Source organism: Diabrotica virgifera, chromosome 6 (genome assembly GCF_917563875.1).
Source record: "Diabrotica virgifera virgifera chromosome 6, PGI_DIABVI_V3a".
In the NCBI taxonomy this organism is placed as follows: Eukaryota; Metazoa; Arthropoda; class Insecta; order Coleoptera; family Chrysomelidae; genus Diabrotica; species Diabrotica virgifera.
Genome location: NC_065448.1, coordinates 178533799 through 178550693, shown reverse-complemented (window position 1 = coordinate 178550693; position 16895 = coordinate 178533799). Strand labels below are relative to the sequence as shown.

General features: G+C 31.7%; 2 protein-coding genes across 4 annotated transcripts in view; both read left to right on the top strand.

Annotated features, from left to right (window-relative positions):
* LOC126887043 (uncharacterized) overlaps nucleotides 1-1591 on the top strand; it is a 132279-nt gene extending 130688 nt beyond the window's left edge. For 2 of the 3 annotated variants that reach the window (XM_050654363.1, XM_050654362.1), the window contains exon 9: nucleotides 981-1591. In XM_050654363.1, the coding sequence (XP_050510320.1) occupies nucleotides 981-1041 (61 nt within the window). In that variant the 3' untranslated portion in view covers nucleotides 1042-1591. The remainder of the gene's footprint in view (nucleotides 1-980) is intronic. The other variant, XR_007698935.1, reaches the window with a different exon arrangement.
* Nucleotides 1592-7124: 5533 nt separating this feature from the next.
* LOC126887044 (syntaxin-16) lies at nucleotides 7125-16593 on the top strand. Its single transcript, XM_050654365.1, has 3 exons — nucleotides 7125-7573; nucleotides 7632-8200; nucleotides 16232-16593. The coding sequence occupies exons 1-3, from the start codon at nucleotides 7493-7495 to the stop codon at nucleotides 16512-16514; spliced, it is 933 nt and encodes a 310-aa protein (XP_050510322.1). The 5' UTR covers nucleotides 7125-7492; the 3' UTR covers nucleotides 16515-16593.
* Nucleotides 16594-16895: the final 302 nt, after the last annotated feature.

Here is a 16895-nt window from a genome sequence, read left to right as displayed (position 1 = left end):
TTTTAGTAAAAATATTTTTTTCGATAAAATATTTACTTTTTGAGTTATTTGGGAAAAACGGTCTGAAAACGTAGTTTTTTTTGTCGAAAAATCAACATTTTAAATCGCGAATAACTCGAAAAGTATTGACTTACGGAAAAAACTTTATGGAACAAAAGGTGCTTAAAATAAGTCAATTTATCCATTTCCGGCCTTATTTTAAACACGCGTTTTTCACTCCCCGAGAAGGGGTAAATGTCACCCCCCAAGTGAAAGCAACCAACGGCACAAATTCAACTTTGAAGTTTATGGTAAGTAGAACCTAAATCCAAATTTTCATGCAATTCGGAGTTACCCCTGGAAATTACACTCCAAAACGGTCATTTATTGGGCTAATACAGGATTACTTTTTTTTCGAAAAATTAATAATAACGGAGTTATCTTAAATAAAAATGATGTTGGGTATTCGGAATTTGGTGAAAATTTTCAAAATTTTTTTTTTCAATTCGAAGAGTGAATGCATATTATAACATAATTTTTAATTCCAAACAAGTTTTCTTAATAACAATTTTCGATATTGTGAAATATAAAGGCACTTTACTCCTGAGCGAAATTCATATTTTTTGACATACCTGGTATATTATTGATAACATTTGATATCCGATGATTGCATCTTACGTTCCAGACTATGCAGAGCACTTTATAAAGAATAACTTTCTTTCGTAAAATTGATATTAAAAAAGTTTCTCATATGGTTTTAAGTTACGCAGACACACTGTATAATTTTCGGGTGTGTGGTATATTGTTTATAGTTGTTCTCTTAGGTTTGTTCTAACTCGATACAAAACCGTTCTTGAATCGTTACGCGCATGCGCAATAACGAATCATTATGCGCAGTCACACATTTTTCGTTACTGCGCATACTCTTGTTAACATTCGAACTTTTTTAATTACTAAACTTTAAATATAAAAGGTGCTTTCATTTTTTTATATTTTTTTAGGTTTATCGATATGGAAAAACTTAGTACGTTCAAAAATGCACTTAAGTCATATTCAAGATAACTGAATGAACTTAATTTATATTCAATATAATAATATAGTTTAATAATTCTGTACATCTAGGTATCGTTAAGTTGTCGTATAGGAGTAAAATTATTAATATTATTAAAAAATAAAAATATTATTTTATAATTTGTTAATAATAGACCGTGATAGTCGTGACGTCAAAACGTAAAAAAAAGTTTTCCAAACACGTTGTGTCTAGCTACACGTTAAAATGTACGCAAATAAAAAAGTTAAACTTCATCAAGCTAGTGACTATTTAGCGTGGGCAGTGACTGTATATTTTGATACACGCTATTTTGATATGTTTAGTGTTTGTTTGATAGAAACATATTTGTTATGACGTTTAATTCTACCTAACTTTTTTATTTGCGTACACGGTAGCGTATATCCTAGAAACAACGTGTTTGGAAAAATTTTGACGTTTTGACGTCACACTATCATGGTCCATATAGTCATATTTTTTAGTTTGATACTACAATAGTTCTATAGATTTATAGTTATGTGTAAAATTATTATAAAATAAAAATATTAGTTTATAATTTGTTAAGGGTGTTTTCTTTAAATTATAGTATGACTTAATCAACTTCTACGGAATCCAGACCGTAGAAGAGTGTCATATGGTTGCGGAAATTGAGAGAGTGGTTTGACTGCACCACTAATGAACTCTTTAGGTCAGCTGTAAAGGTCAGGATAGCCTTGATGATTTCCAATCTCCGATAGGAGTGGCACAAGAAGAAGAAGAATCAACTTCTTCGTTTATAACTTAAAATGTAACTGGTTCATTTATAACTTGTTTCGAGTGTTTTGTTTCGGTAGATTATTTATTTCTGAAACTTTCACCTCTGAAATTTCCACAGGAGGAAGTTGGACAGTTTGGTGACAGGGATTAATATACAGGGTGTTTGGTAAAAAATGGGCCGTAGCTTAACCTTAGATTCCCGAGGTTAAAATAGGTCGATTTAAGCAACTTGCCTCAGTACGAAAGTTGATAATAACCGAAATAGAAGGTGTCAGAGTTAATTTTTTTTTATTTTTGAATATTTCCTGATAGGCATGGTGTATTGCAGTCACTGAAGGTGGATATGAGCTATTACCTCCGATTTCGTTGAACCTCCATCGATTTGCATGAAAATTGGTGCGAGTGGTTAGATAATATCTCAAGGAACAAAGGTGACATGGTGCCAACTTGCGCTTTTACCCTGGGGGTGGATGCCACCCCTCCTCGGGGGTGAAAATTATTTTATTAAAAATAACCCCACAATTCGATAGAGGGACAAACTATAAGCAAAATTTGTTATATAAAGTTATCAAAATAAATCAAAACTTTTTGAGTTATTAAAGATCAAAGATTTTATTTTTTTCGTGAGAAAAATGCATGTTTTTAACCGATTTTTCATAAATAACTCAAAAACTATAAGTTTTTACAAAAAAGCTATTATTATCAAAATTGAGGCTAATAAAAATCAAATAAGGTCCTTACTAGAAAAACCTTTCAATGTTAACTAAAAGTGAGTTATAGGTAATTAAATGTATATTTATTTCGTCGAGTACCCAAATCTAAGTATTCAAGCTTAAATACCGGGAAAATGATGCATTTTATAACATAAACTTATTAAACATTTGTTAAAGTTCATAGAAATATCTATCAAATAAGCCCTCGAACAAGTTGATAGCATTAAAATTTATGCACCAAAAATGTTTCAAAATGTATCTTTTAAAATATTTTCCAAAAAATGTTATTGTTTTTTTGTAAATAACTCCGTTAGTTTTTAAGATATCAGGTTCACCTAAAAATTAATTAAAAGTTGATTCCAAAAGCTATTAAAAAACGTCGAAATTAGTCTTTTAAACCTCTTAGTTTCTTTTGAATAAAAGGTTAAATGGCCCCGGTTACATGGTTCTCGAAGCAAAATTGAAATTTTAAACGTTTCTATCTCGGTTATCTTTTACTCTACGGAAATAACAAAATCGTGTCGGTCTTGACGGTCCAGTTAGCTGGGGCTCAGTCGATCGACAAGTTTAGTGGATTTACGATTTGCGGTCGCTGGTTCGAGCCTCAGCTAGGTCATGAAATTTATAAAAGGCCAACGCCGTAGTATAAAACTCAATAGAGTCTACGGCTTGGTCTGGAATAAACTGGCGTCTGATCGGCCTATGGAGGAGCGGTACGGGAAGGGATAAGGGCTTCCGGCTTGGTGATACTCCTCCATAGATCCCTACCGAAGGGCGTTGACGCCTAAGAACGGTGTATACATAAAAAATAACAAAATCGGTAAAGTATTGTTGGTCAAAGCTGTGGTATATATTTTTACCTTAAATATACTTACGTTTTAAATACTGAATTTAAGTTTTTTTACTGTTCCGTAATATGTAAATATAAATAATTCTAATAATCTTAGCGCCATCTACACGATAATTGTAAAGTATCCGAAGTAAGAAATTCATATTTTATCAATAGAACGTCAAAATGATTAGCAAAATCTTAAAAAAATCGATTACAATTTAATTACTTTTTTGCGTTGTAAATATTAAGCGATAACAATTAAATAATAAATTTAAAAATTACCGGTGAAAGTTGAATTAGTAATCCGCTAGGAACGCCACCAGCGAAGCTCAGAGCGTATAGGAAATTTTGATGTAATGTCAAAAAAATATAAAAATGGAATGTCAGTCAAGTTCAAGTAAAAGTTTTTGTAGATATTGTCCTGTAATTACGTTTGTAGAAAAACTATTGTATGATATGCGTGTTAAAAAGTACATTTTTAAGGCACTCATATGAATTGCAGAACTCGCTATCGCTCATTCTGCAAACTTTCACATGCGTGCCTTAAACGTGTACTTTTAACACTTATATCATAAATAACTATTAAATGAGCACCGAAAGAAGCTAATACGATCAAAGTTAAGCAAATGAACATGAAAATAATAGGACCCTTTCAAATTTTTTAGTAAAAAGTGAAAAATAAAACGAACACCATTTCCACAAAAATTAAAATCTTTAGTAATCCCTATAAGACTTTATTTACTTTAGCATAAGTAATGACCTTAAACATTTTGACCGATTTAGAATGCATATTGTTAAAAAATATATACATAATTTAAAAAAAAAAACTAAACTTTCAAATTTTCGTAAATTATTTGCTTTTGATAATAACTCCAGTTTTTTTATTAGCAAAGATTTTACTTGTCTTTTGATTTCTGTATGAATCAAAATAACCAAGATAGAAAACGTTTAAGTCAAAATTTTACTGCGAGAACAATGTAACTGGAGCCTATTATTCTAAAAAAATAAAGTATTTGAAAGATTAAATGTAATACAGTTTTATAGCTCTTGAAATTACGTTTCAAGTAGTTGGATGTGCCTGACACCATAAAAATTAACAGAGTTATTCGAAAAAAAAACAAAATTATTTTTGTGGAAAAATTTTTGGAGTATAAATTTTGATGCTATCAACTTTTTCTGGAGCTCATTTGATAAGTATTTCTAAGTACTTTGACAAGTATTTAGTAAGTGTTATAAAATGCATCGTGCTCCCGTTATTTAACCTTGGATCCTTAGATTTGAATACTCGCGAAAAAAATACCTATATATATATATATATATATATATATATATATATATATATATATATATATATATTCAATTAGGTACCTATAACTTAGGTACCTATACTTTAAATTAACATTAAATGGTTTTACACTTTACAATAAGTCTTCATATAATACTCGCGAAAAAAAATACCTATATATATATTCAATTGGTACCTATACTTTAAATTAACATTAAATGGTTTTACACTTTACAATAAGTCTTCATATGTATGAAAGCTAAGAAATACTAAAGAAACCCTTATTTATTGCACTGGTTTCCTTGCACTTTGCAGCCTTACGTCGTTAACAGTTCCTTGGTTATTCCCTGTGGTAGGTTTTAGAAAAAAAAAACATATGAGCATGGAATAGAATATAGAATAGAAATATGCTTTATTGCCACTAAAAATTTTACAATTTTATGGACAAAGCTTACATACAGTTAAAAAATAACAATAACAAATAATACAATTTACTAAAATTAGATAAATCGACAATATACAGTAGGTACCTAATTGATACTCACCATTTGTTTGTGGATTTTAGATGTGTTTATGACAGTGTGAACAAAAACGCACTATACAAAGCCATGGTAGAATTTAATATCCCAATCTTCTTCTTCAAGTGCCATCTCCGCGACGGAGGTCGGCAATCATCATAGCTATTCGGACTTTAGAGACGGCTGCTCTGAAAAGTTCATTTGATGTAAATCCGTACCATTCTTTCAGGTTGCGCAGCCGCGATGCTGCGTCTCCCTATGCTTCTTTTTCCTTGAATCTGTCCCTGCATAATGAATTGGAGCAATTTGTATCTCTCTCCGCGTGTAATATGTCCGAGATATTCTAATTTTCTTGTTTTAATGGTAGGTACCTATTTAGTATTTCCATTTCTTTATTCATCTTTCTCAGAATCTCTTTGTCTGAGACGTGTTCTGTCCGCGATATTTTCAGAATTCTTCTGTACACACACAGCTCGAATGATTCTAGTTTTTTCATTGATGCCGCATTCAAGGTCCAAGCTTCCATTCCATAAAACAAAGTCGAGAAAACGTAGCATCTTGCCAACCTAACTCTTAGCTATATCACAATACACTTGAAATTGGTGAAAGAAACTCTAGTCGTGCGTAAGGTTATTAGAGTTCAGAACGGAGTATCAAGAATTTTCTAGACACAAACAGGACTTAAACAGGGAGATAACCTATCGTGCCTTTTATTCAATTAGCCTAGAATTAGCTATTAGAGATTGCTATTAGAGAATCTGGAATAACAACAAGAGGAACCGTTATTAATAGGAATGTAATAAATATACTAGCGTATGCAGACGACATTGTTATTATCATAGCAAGAAGAAAAGGCGAACCTGGTCCAATCATTCACGGCATTAGAAGTAGAGTAGCAAAAATAATGGGGCTACAAGTTAATACCTAATAATAAAATTAAGTATATGAAGGCCACAAACAATAATCAAGTAGCAAAACCCGATGAAGATCTAACGGTTGGAACATATACTTTCGAAGATGTAGGAGAGTTCATATATATTTAGGCTCACAAATCAACCAAAGTAATACAGTAACTGCGGAAATTTAACAAATGGATATATCTAACAAATAGTGAGTACTATGGATTAAAGAAAATTTTAACATAGTCGAACATAGTTTGAGTATGTGACTATACCTATAACATAGTCAAACATAGTCACAAAAAGAACGTAACTCTAGAACGTATACATAGAACTCTAATCAAGTCCGTACTAACGTAGGTATATGCGTCAGAAACGTGGACAACGGCAAAAAGTGATAAAGAACGTTTATAGGCTGTCTTGAACGTAAAAACCTTTATAATAAAGGCATTCAGGAAAATGGATTATGGCGTAAACGCTATAATTTTGAGCTTTACCGCCTTTATAGTGAGCCTAGTATAGGTAGGTCTATCAAAATATACAGGCTGCGGTGGCTAGGCCACTTAAAGAGAATGAATGAGATGGAGCCGTTGAAATATATTTACATATAGATACCTACTAATCAAAGACTGGATGGAGCGAAGAGATGCAGAGGCAGACCCAGAGCACGATTTAAGAACCAGGTGGACTTATGAGTACTTATTAAGAGTACGAAATTGGAAAACCAAGGCGAAGGATAGGAAGGAATGGAAGCTGATTTTAGAACAGGTCAAAACCAACCATGTGTAGTAGAGACAATGATGATAATGATGCTAAAGACTGCTTAGTAATTTCAGGCCTCTTATTCAGCATACTAAAACCAGCATGGATTTAAGATAATTTCTAAATACGCGATTTCTATCAATCTATCTTTTTCAATAATTGTTTTTATTCATTTTCTTATTCTAATTAACGTCAATATTTTCATTTTGCTTTAATATCATGTAAACTGCTAATTTTCAATAAAAATTAAATTGTTCTAACAGAAAGTTTTATCGATTCGATAACATTTATGTAGTTGTAGATAAGGTTTGTATATTAGTATTTTATCGATTAGTCGAGTAAGAGTTATGTGGAAGTAACGCATATCTAGAAAGGAACTTACAATAATTAGTCAGCTGTACACAAACAATAATTAGCTTATGCTTATGCGATTAGAAAATTCTTTACCTATTATTAATTTTTAAATTATACAACTTGTATGTTATTAGTTCCTGAAAATTTAATAAAGGCAAAGACCAGTAAATTACATTTGACAACAGTGCGCTACACGTCATTTATGTCAATATTGTCATGTCAATACAGGGCAGTATTTATTATGGTAGAGAAGTTTATTTTGTTAGACGTCAAAATTATGTGATTTTCTAAGTTATTTTCTATAAATTGTTAATATAACTTAAAACCTTTAAGTTATTACAACAACATGGCTTCTAGAAGTTTAACAGACGTGTTTTTATTAATGCGGAATAATGCAATTCGAAGTAGACACATTTATCCTGAACATGTAAGTACAATGATCATTCAAACTCTGATTTTTTGTTATATTTTGGAAAATATTTCAGGATTCGTCTGAAAGAATGCATTTGGTATCTCTCAATGATTTGGAGGAGGGCATAAATGAGGTAAACGAAGTAAGAATGCCTCCAATATGGATAGACTACTTAGAAAAGGCACAGATGATCATTCCAAAGCTGAAATCCAAAATAAACGATCTCAAATCTCTTCATGCTAAACACCTACATAAATCAACATTTGATGAATCTTCAGAAGATGAGGTGGCTATTGAAAATTGCACTCATGAGATAACACGCATGTTCAATGAATGTCATAGGTTAGTACAGATTATTAAGAGCCATGCTTTAGAAGGTGTTCCAAAAGAGAGAAGACTGACTGTGAATGTGTACCACTCCCTGGCTACTGCTTTACAGGAACTATCAACTTACTTTAGATCAACACAAAACAGCTACTTGAGACAAATACAGTCTAGGGAAGATAGATCCAAGATGTACTTTGATCAAAATGAGTTTGACGATGTTTACCAACAAGACACTGAGGATATTGACACCCATTTCATAAACTCCAAACAAGTAACACAACAGCAGCTGCTTATGTTGGAAGAAGAAAATACCAGGTACAGTTTTCTTATTTTGCTATATAAATATATAGCTTTTTACTAGTTTAGGTAAATCATTCATACATGTAGGTATTCAGGTTTTTTGTTTTCACCTTCCTTTATTACTGCAAAAGACTTTTGACCCCTGTTGTGATTTTGAGTTTAGTTTGATGAGATGTTTCACTTTCTATATTTTTTTATTCGTCAATTATGTTTGTCAATTAATTACTTATACCCAGTGCCAGTTTAACCTAACTTCAAGCCCTGGGAACTGGAGATTTAGGGGCCCCCTTCATTGCTATTCGTTTTCAGTTAGAAAAAATATATACATTAACTATAATTGTTTATTGTAAAATCCATACAATAATTTTTTTAAACAAACAAGAAAAATAGCAAACTTAAAAATATTCCAAAAAATACATTTAAGAATATTTAAAAACAGAAAGTTCTAAAAAACAACACATGACAAACAAAAAACATACAGTGGAACCTCGATAAGTCGGCCCCCGATAACCCGGAAGTCCGGCTAACCCGGACCGATTTTCATCAGACAAACATTTCAACAATAAAAATGTATGTATTATGTTAAAACATTTTATCTGTAACCGCTTCTGGAATGTCTTAAAAATATCGAGTTTCACTGATAAAACTTGGCTTTGACCATAATATAATATGTAAAAATGACTCATTGCACACGGCGCGCGGCGGCAGAACGTTCATTATCCATTATCGGGCTATCGCAAACAACAGGCACCTTTTATTCCTTTATTTATTTTCAACTGTCTTTTAAAAAATTATTTTTAGAACAATGGTCTTTTAAACTTTAAACAATGAAAGAGCCACTGTTCTTAAATAACATAACATCGCATGGCAGACGAAATTGACACAACCGAAACTGACTGAGTTTTTTTACCTAGAAATGAACAATACTCTATCTATACTGTCTATACTACAACTATAATAGGTAAGTTAGATGTGTAATATGCATATATATTTCATGTTGTTTTAATTATAACGGACTTTATTTATAAGCATACCATATTTTATTAATTTTTACAATGCTCTCCGGCTAACCCGGATCGGCCACGGTCCCGATTAATCCGAGTTATCGAGGTTCCACTGTATTCTAAAAAATACTAAAGACAAAAATTAGCACACTTTTTTTCTTGACTTGCCATTAGCAAACTGCCATTTTAATATTCTTTTTCTCATAGTCATCTTTCAGTGCGTCACAGTTTTTCGATTTCTTTCTAACGCATTAAATTGTATGTGACAGAAAAAAGGCACGTCCGTGATTACATACATTTATAACATTTATTCTAGTTGTTGATAGATGGCACTATAATCGAAAAAAAATATTTACGAATTGTATAATATATCTACGAATATAATCTGTACAATTTATAAGACTATCAAAGAAAATACCATTTTATAAATGCAATAAACACAATTAATTTGTTTTTATGCCAAATTGCAAATAAAATTTGACAACTATCAGATTTAACTAAAATGTCATGTTAGAATAAATGTTATAAATATGTATTATCATAGACTTACTTACCTTTTTTTCTATCATTTGTAACGCACTGAAAAATGCCTATGAAAGGACCATACTATCAAAATTCAGCTGCCCCAGTTCTTCATTTCATATAATACAATAATGATAATGCGTCTAGGCTTTCTTGACCCTTTGACCTTCAATATATGTATCCTTATTCTTTTTAAGGCCAAAAAGACCTCTTGCCTGATGCATTAGAAATTGGTATCGTCAAATAAACTTGCAGTAAAGTTAAAAAACAGGAAAAGTTGCCTTTACTTCCTGGATGACACCAAATTTTCAAATTTTGGCATAACATTTAAAATGAGTAATTTCATTATGCAAATTCTCTTTGGTTTCGTCAACATCTTTTTTATATATTCCTCTTAAAATATTCGCAATTCACGTCTTGACTTTATTTAGCGTAAAAAATCTAACAGCTGATGTAACTAATTGTAGCATTAGATTATCTTTAAAATATTTTGAGTAATATTGTAGCATATAATATTAAATAGGTAATTCAATTCTGAACCTTTCTTGCCCCTTTAAAATTGTTTCACTTTTAAGTGCTTCATCGAAAAATGTTTTTCTTCTCTTTTTTTTTGAAAGTCAATTCTATAGAATATGTTTGAGTTATATTTATGTGTATATGTTATATTTGTGTATGTTCACTCGTTCAAGTCCACACTTTCTAACGTTTTGCTTGTTGCATTCACTCGTTTTAAAAATCTTGCCCAAATCAGTGTCAATAGAGCTGTCTCAAAGGTATTCATTTTTTTCTGCAGTACCTTGGCTTCACTTCTAACTGCTGATTTTTTGTCTCTATTATTCCTTAACTCGTTCACTGTCAGAGTGTTTTGCATGGTTTTTTTACGTTCAGGCCAAGCAGTATATTTCAGATGGGAAAAAAAGGTACGATTTCCAGGGATAATGTGAATTTCCATATTAAGAAATTTGTAAAAATGTGGCTCTGGCATGAAAATGAAAATCCCGGTCTTATTGACCTCGTTGGCTTGTGTGAAAGCTACTTTCTCGGTCACATTGACGAGGCGGCAGTGAACGAGTTAACTAGAAAAAATATGTTTGATGGATCCGTAGTTTTTCAGTAAAGCATTTACAGCGTCAAAAGTTTCTACAAGTTTTGGTTTCATCACTTCCAGGAATTCCTTGCAAAGGTCAGACATATAGCTAATTGAACCTTTTCCTTTATTCGTATTCTGCTGTAAGTGCTCAGCTAAGTTGTCAAAAGCCAAGTATACAAGAAAACTTAAGTAATTTCCTTTAGGACGACTTGTTAAATCTTCATGGGATCAACGGAAAGCTAGTTTTTGAGAAGCAAGTAATTTAATGGTGACAACAACTCTTCTTAGGACCTTTATCCAATAGTCAGCTTCGCGTTCTACTTGCTCTTTCAAGCAAGCGTCTATTGGGACCATGCAAGTTCGGCAAAGCGACACCTATTTCTACGCTCTGCAACTTTATTTGCACTTTTAATTATATTGGCCAATTATATTAGTCCTGGTTACCGAATAATTGTCAAGGCCATAGTCCAAAAAAATGATAAGAAGAAAGAAAAAGATTCAGGTTATGTTTATTAAAACGTAAACAATTGTATGTAGTAAATAAAATTAGTTATTAAAATGCATTACTGCAAGCAAAATACAATTAATTAAATTTACCTTTGTATAATAATTGCATATCATATCAATATTGTGGAGCAACATATAATTTTTCTTCTTCAATGACAGTAGATATGAAATGTACGTCAATTTGACAATTTCAATTGACAATATGAATTATTTAAGAAAGTTGCAATATTTCTCCGCTATTCGCGCACGATCGTTTCTCAATTCCCTTCCAAGTACTTGCACACCGCGAATAACTGATGATCCATCTGACTCCATCTAACTGATGATCTTGTTGTTAATGTAACCATACAGTTCAGATGAAATTTACTTTTTTTGTGAGATTTAAGTAAACTATTAAAATGTTTTCAGTGGGTAAAATACATCCTAAGTCAGTTGGACTATTTTTTTTTTAAAATAATTTGCAGGGGTAACAATAAACAGCTTTAACATTTGTGTCATATATTAGCCATTCTCTCCACTCTTTGCCTCCATTGGGTTTCACTCTATAAGAGTTGCTTTCATTTAGTCCCGGCGCAAATTGATCCTAAGCGAACACAACCTGGCACCTGCGAGTTGCGTAGAGAGTTCTGCGCATCCTAATATCAGTCAATACGGTGCCAGGTCTAGCCATGCGAACGTTTGTCATCGGCGTACAGTTTCCTGGTGTCGTGGGACGCGTGACTCAATTCTCAGTTGCGGTTTTGTTTTCGAGATGGACGTAGAAAAGCTAATAGAACTCGTTCGGAATTACTAGATATTATTATAAACAACACTGATTGTGATTGGATTGTCTGCAAAAACTGCTTACCTATTACATATATTTATATCTTGTCTACATATTTTATTTTTAAGCATGAACAAGCCCGGTATGATGACACATTTTATTTGAGGGTTATGCGATATTCACAGATATGCTTAACGGTTTTTAGTAATGGATCATTTTTAATGATAATGTTGTTCTGAAGCTATTTTCTTGTGGCATTTTTACAATTTTAACTATTTAGAATGGGAAATAAGCCACAATACTATTAAAAAATGATTTTTATTAACGTTTCGACGCCCAAATCGGGTGCCGTTGTCAAAATACAAAATACTATTAATATAAAAAAAAAAAAGTTTTTTTTTTTTTTTTTATACTAATAGTATTTTGTATTTTGACAACGGCACCCGATTTGGGCGTCGAAACGTTAATAAAAATCATTTTTTAATAATATTGTGGCTTATTTCCCATTCTAAATAGTTAACATTTTAATGATAATGTTGTGTAGATTTAAGAAATGAATGATATTTACAAAATTTTTATACCTATAAAAAAGGGATTACGCCATCATTTGTGACATAGTATTTCTAGGCCTGGATCCCGCGTACCAACAAAAAGTTGATTAATAGCAAGCTGAAAATTTGTTAATAGCTTAACAGTGTCTCGTCAGACAAACTTTGATGTAGGGGAACACTGAAACAGGGGAAGTTTTAATTGTGGAACAGGTTAAAAATTTGGAACTTCAGACTACAAAAACGTTCCATATATTTTGTCGGACAGAACTTCCAATTGATTTGTTACCATTTCATTAAACTCTCATGGAAAAATTAGACTGGTGTTTATCACTAACTGGGCATTTTAATGAGTGAAACAGGAAGAACATGTCAAATAACAGGAATCATGTTTGTTAGTAATAGCAGTCTGATTTTTGCATGAGAGTTTAATGAAAGGGTAACAAATCGATTTTTTGTTCTGTCCGACAAAATACATGGGACGTTTTCGTAATGTGACGTTCCAAATTTTTAAACTGTTCCACTATTAAACCTTCCCCTGTTCCAGTGTTCCTGTACATCAAAGTTTGTCCGAATAGACACCGTTAAGCTACTAACAAATTTTCAGTTGGCTGGATCCAGGTCTATAAAGTATGTTTTGCTTTTAAAATAAAAGATGTCCTTCATTTTGTGTAGGTTCATTGAATAAAAATAAAAGTCAAGTTTCTGTAATACTCAAGAGGCGGAATTTCGAAGACTTGCATCATATTAAAAAGATGTACCGCACGGCTCTGTAGTTAGTGTGGCTTTAGCCAATAAATCAAAGTTATGCGTTTAGAAGAGCATACTATTTGAAAAATAAGGAGTACCATAATGTGTCATAATTATAATCTCCTTTCTACAGATCAAAAAATTGTTTAGTATGTATTTCTAAATCCACACAATCATTGGAAAATGATTCATGGTAAAAAATATCTATTAATGACACTGTTATCGACAAAGTCGATCAATTTTAAACTTGGCATCATATATTTATTAGACTTTTTTTATGGTTAAAAATGAAATGATGGCTGTGAATTGTATTTTTTGTGTAATTTAATATTTTAGCAAAAACATAATCAGCAAAAATCTTATTTAAAACATGCGAACCGTTTTTGCAATCACAATCAATGCAGTGTTTAACTTATGCTTGTTATTATAAAGGTATGTAGAAATAGAATACTTAGTGTAAGATGTCTTTTTATGCAGCCGCTTATGATCAAATTCGATGTTTTCGAAAGTCATACCGCTACGACTACTAGGGACGTGTAAGATATTTTTAAAACGTTACTAGTTACATGTACGAAACTACCGTTTTTTAGTTGCCTACTCAATTCAGTACAAGGATCAGATACATCAGTATTTTGTAATCAGTATTTGTACTCAGTACCACTGAGAACCGGTATCAATAGTAACCGTTACACGTTTGCACTTATTTTGCCCGTCTCTATTCGTTACGGCGACAGCCGACGGTCGGATTAGCTTGTGTTCAATATGCGCCACGCTAGAAAAATAACTGCACAGGTCACCGGTCCCACCAGCGCAGGTTGTGACTCGCTTAGGTTCAATATGCGCCAGACCTTAATCTTTTATAATAAACTTTATCTCTAGCTTCATAAATTTTTTTAAAACTTTCTAAAAAATCACTATTTTGTTTAAAAGATATCACAGTTCTTATAAAGTTCTCAGTCTTAAAATCAGACCATTTTGAAATCGCAGTCATACCCTTGGATTGTTTAATCATCTGAATTTATATTGTCATTGACTAATTTTATTGTATTGATTTTTTGCGTATCTAGTTTTGTATGTTTTGAACTACTTCTTATAATACTAGGTTTTATTTTCGAATTCTTTTTTTTTTCAATATGCCAAACAATTATTCCGTTGGATCTTTTAGCCCGATCAAAGAACAATCTGACCCAAAAAAAATAAAGGAAGCATGAAGATTTGGGAATAGGTTGTTGAAATTGTCTATTATTATATAAGAAAAGGTTTGCAATTGTACATCCATTTTTGTAAAATGGAGGGGAATATCCCCTTCTCGGTGGTGAAAAAACATAGATTCAAAATAAATCTGGAATTGCATAAAATGGTTAATTCTAAGCAACTTTTGTTCTATAGAATTTTTTCAGTAATTCAATACTTTTCGAGTTATTTGCGAGTGAATATATTTATTTTTAACAAAAAAAAAATGTTTTGGACGGTTTTTCGCAAATAACTCAAAAATTAAGTATTTTATCGAAAAAAAATATTCTTTGTAAAAATATAGCTTATAAAAAAGTGAAAAAAAAAATGGTGTATTCATGAAGTCTGTATATACCAAGTAGAAGCGGAGTTGTAGCTAATGAAAAGTAGGTTCTTATTCATCAAATTCCAAATCGAATATTTCAACGCGAAATAACCAAAAAATGGACCACTTTCCTGGGAAAACCCATTACAAGATTTTTAAAGTGTTAAAAAAAGGTTTATTTTTGTTTTAAAAAAAAACTTCTAACAAGTGAGTTAAGCTCAAAATATTGTTGGTCCCTTTTATATTTTGGTAAAAAGAATCGCGAAAATCACCCCCTAATTAGCATTCCAAATAAAATTAATTGTTACTGCTTCACAAGTTACTTTGCTTACGTATTTTTTATATGATCTATAAGTTTCATTGGTTCAAAGTGTTCATTTGTGAAAAAAATTGATTTTAAAATAAAAAAACTTTCTAATTTTGAAAAAAAATCAATTTTTTTCAAAATAACTTAAAAATTATTAGTAACAGGTACCTACCAAAAATCTCAAAGAGTAATAAAATGTACGCTTTGTTTTTTTTTGAATATTTTAGATTTTTTGTTTTCCTGGTAGACCAAAATTGGTTAAGCTATGGCTGTTCAAAATTTGCATACACTCGTGATTAGTGACTCGTTCAAGCTATTTTAACTACAGCGTTTTCAAAAACAAGCATTTTGAACCGATGAAACTTACAGATCATAATATGATATAAAGAATACATAAGCAAAGTAACTTGTGAGACAGTAACATTTAATTTTATTTGAGATGTTAATTAGGGGGTGATTTTCGCGAATCTTTTTACCAAAATATAAATGAGACCAACAATATTTTGAGCTTAACTCATTACTTTTAATGTTAGAATTTTTTTTTTAAGAACAAAAATAAACCTTTTTTTACAGCCTTGTCAACTTCAAGAATGTCTTGTCATATATTTCTACATTTTTAAACATCTGTATTAATTTTACATGCTGAACTTTATCAAATGTTTTAGAAGTCTCTACGAAGCATGCAAATACATCTTTTCTTTGATCACAGCATTTTTGTAATAGGATGTTTAACGCAAAAAGTACCTCCCTGGTTCCCATAGCATTTCTAAAACCAAATTGGGTATCTTTGAGATCTTCTTCGCATTTGCATATAATTCTGTTGTGACTTGTTCTTAGTAAAATCTTAAGAGTGTGGCTCATTAGGCTAATTAATCGATATTCTGAGCATTTTCTAGCATTGTTTTTTAGATATAGCGACAAAGATGGACTTGAGCCAGTCTGTGGGAATCACTCCAGTGTTATATATTGATTTTCTTATCAATTTTTTTTATTATAGATTCGCCCAAGAACGGGAACAGGAAGTAAATGCTATAGTTAAGTCTATAATAGACCTCAACGAAATTTTTAAAGATCTAAGTCAGATGGTGGTAGATCAAGGAACAATATTAGATAGGATCGATTACAATATTGAACAAACGACTATACAAGTGCATGAAGGATTCAAGCAACTCCAAAAAGCCGACGCTTACCAGAGAAAGAATAGAAAAATGTGCGCTATAGTTGTTCTTGCCTCGACTATTATTTTATTAGTTTTTTTATTGGCCGTCATCAAATCCTAGTCATTATTTATAGTAATTCGTTAGAATTAAGATGTATCAAATATATATTTATGTTATTAAAAGCTTTATTCCATTTCAACGGTGTTTTTATACCTTTCAAACGAATGTATGGTTGGTACGGTATAAATACCGATGCACGTCATCCGCGTCATAGCGAGTGACGTCACATGATACCAGCACAAAATATTCAAATCGTAGGTCTGTTCTTTTTTAGAATCGTTTAGCCAAGTACACTGGAATGACAGTCACTATTAAGCTGGCTACACATTATGCGTGATTCGCGATTCGTAATGCGCGATGCGTAGTTCGTAGTAATTCGAGATTCCCTCGCTACACACTATGCCCGATGCGTGATTCGTCCAATTTGTTGTATAATCCAGA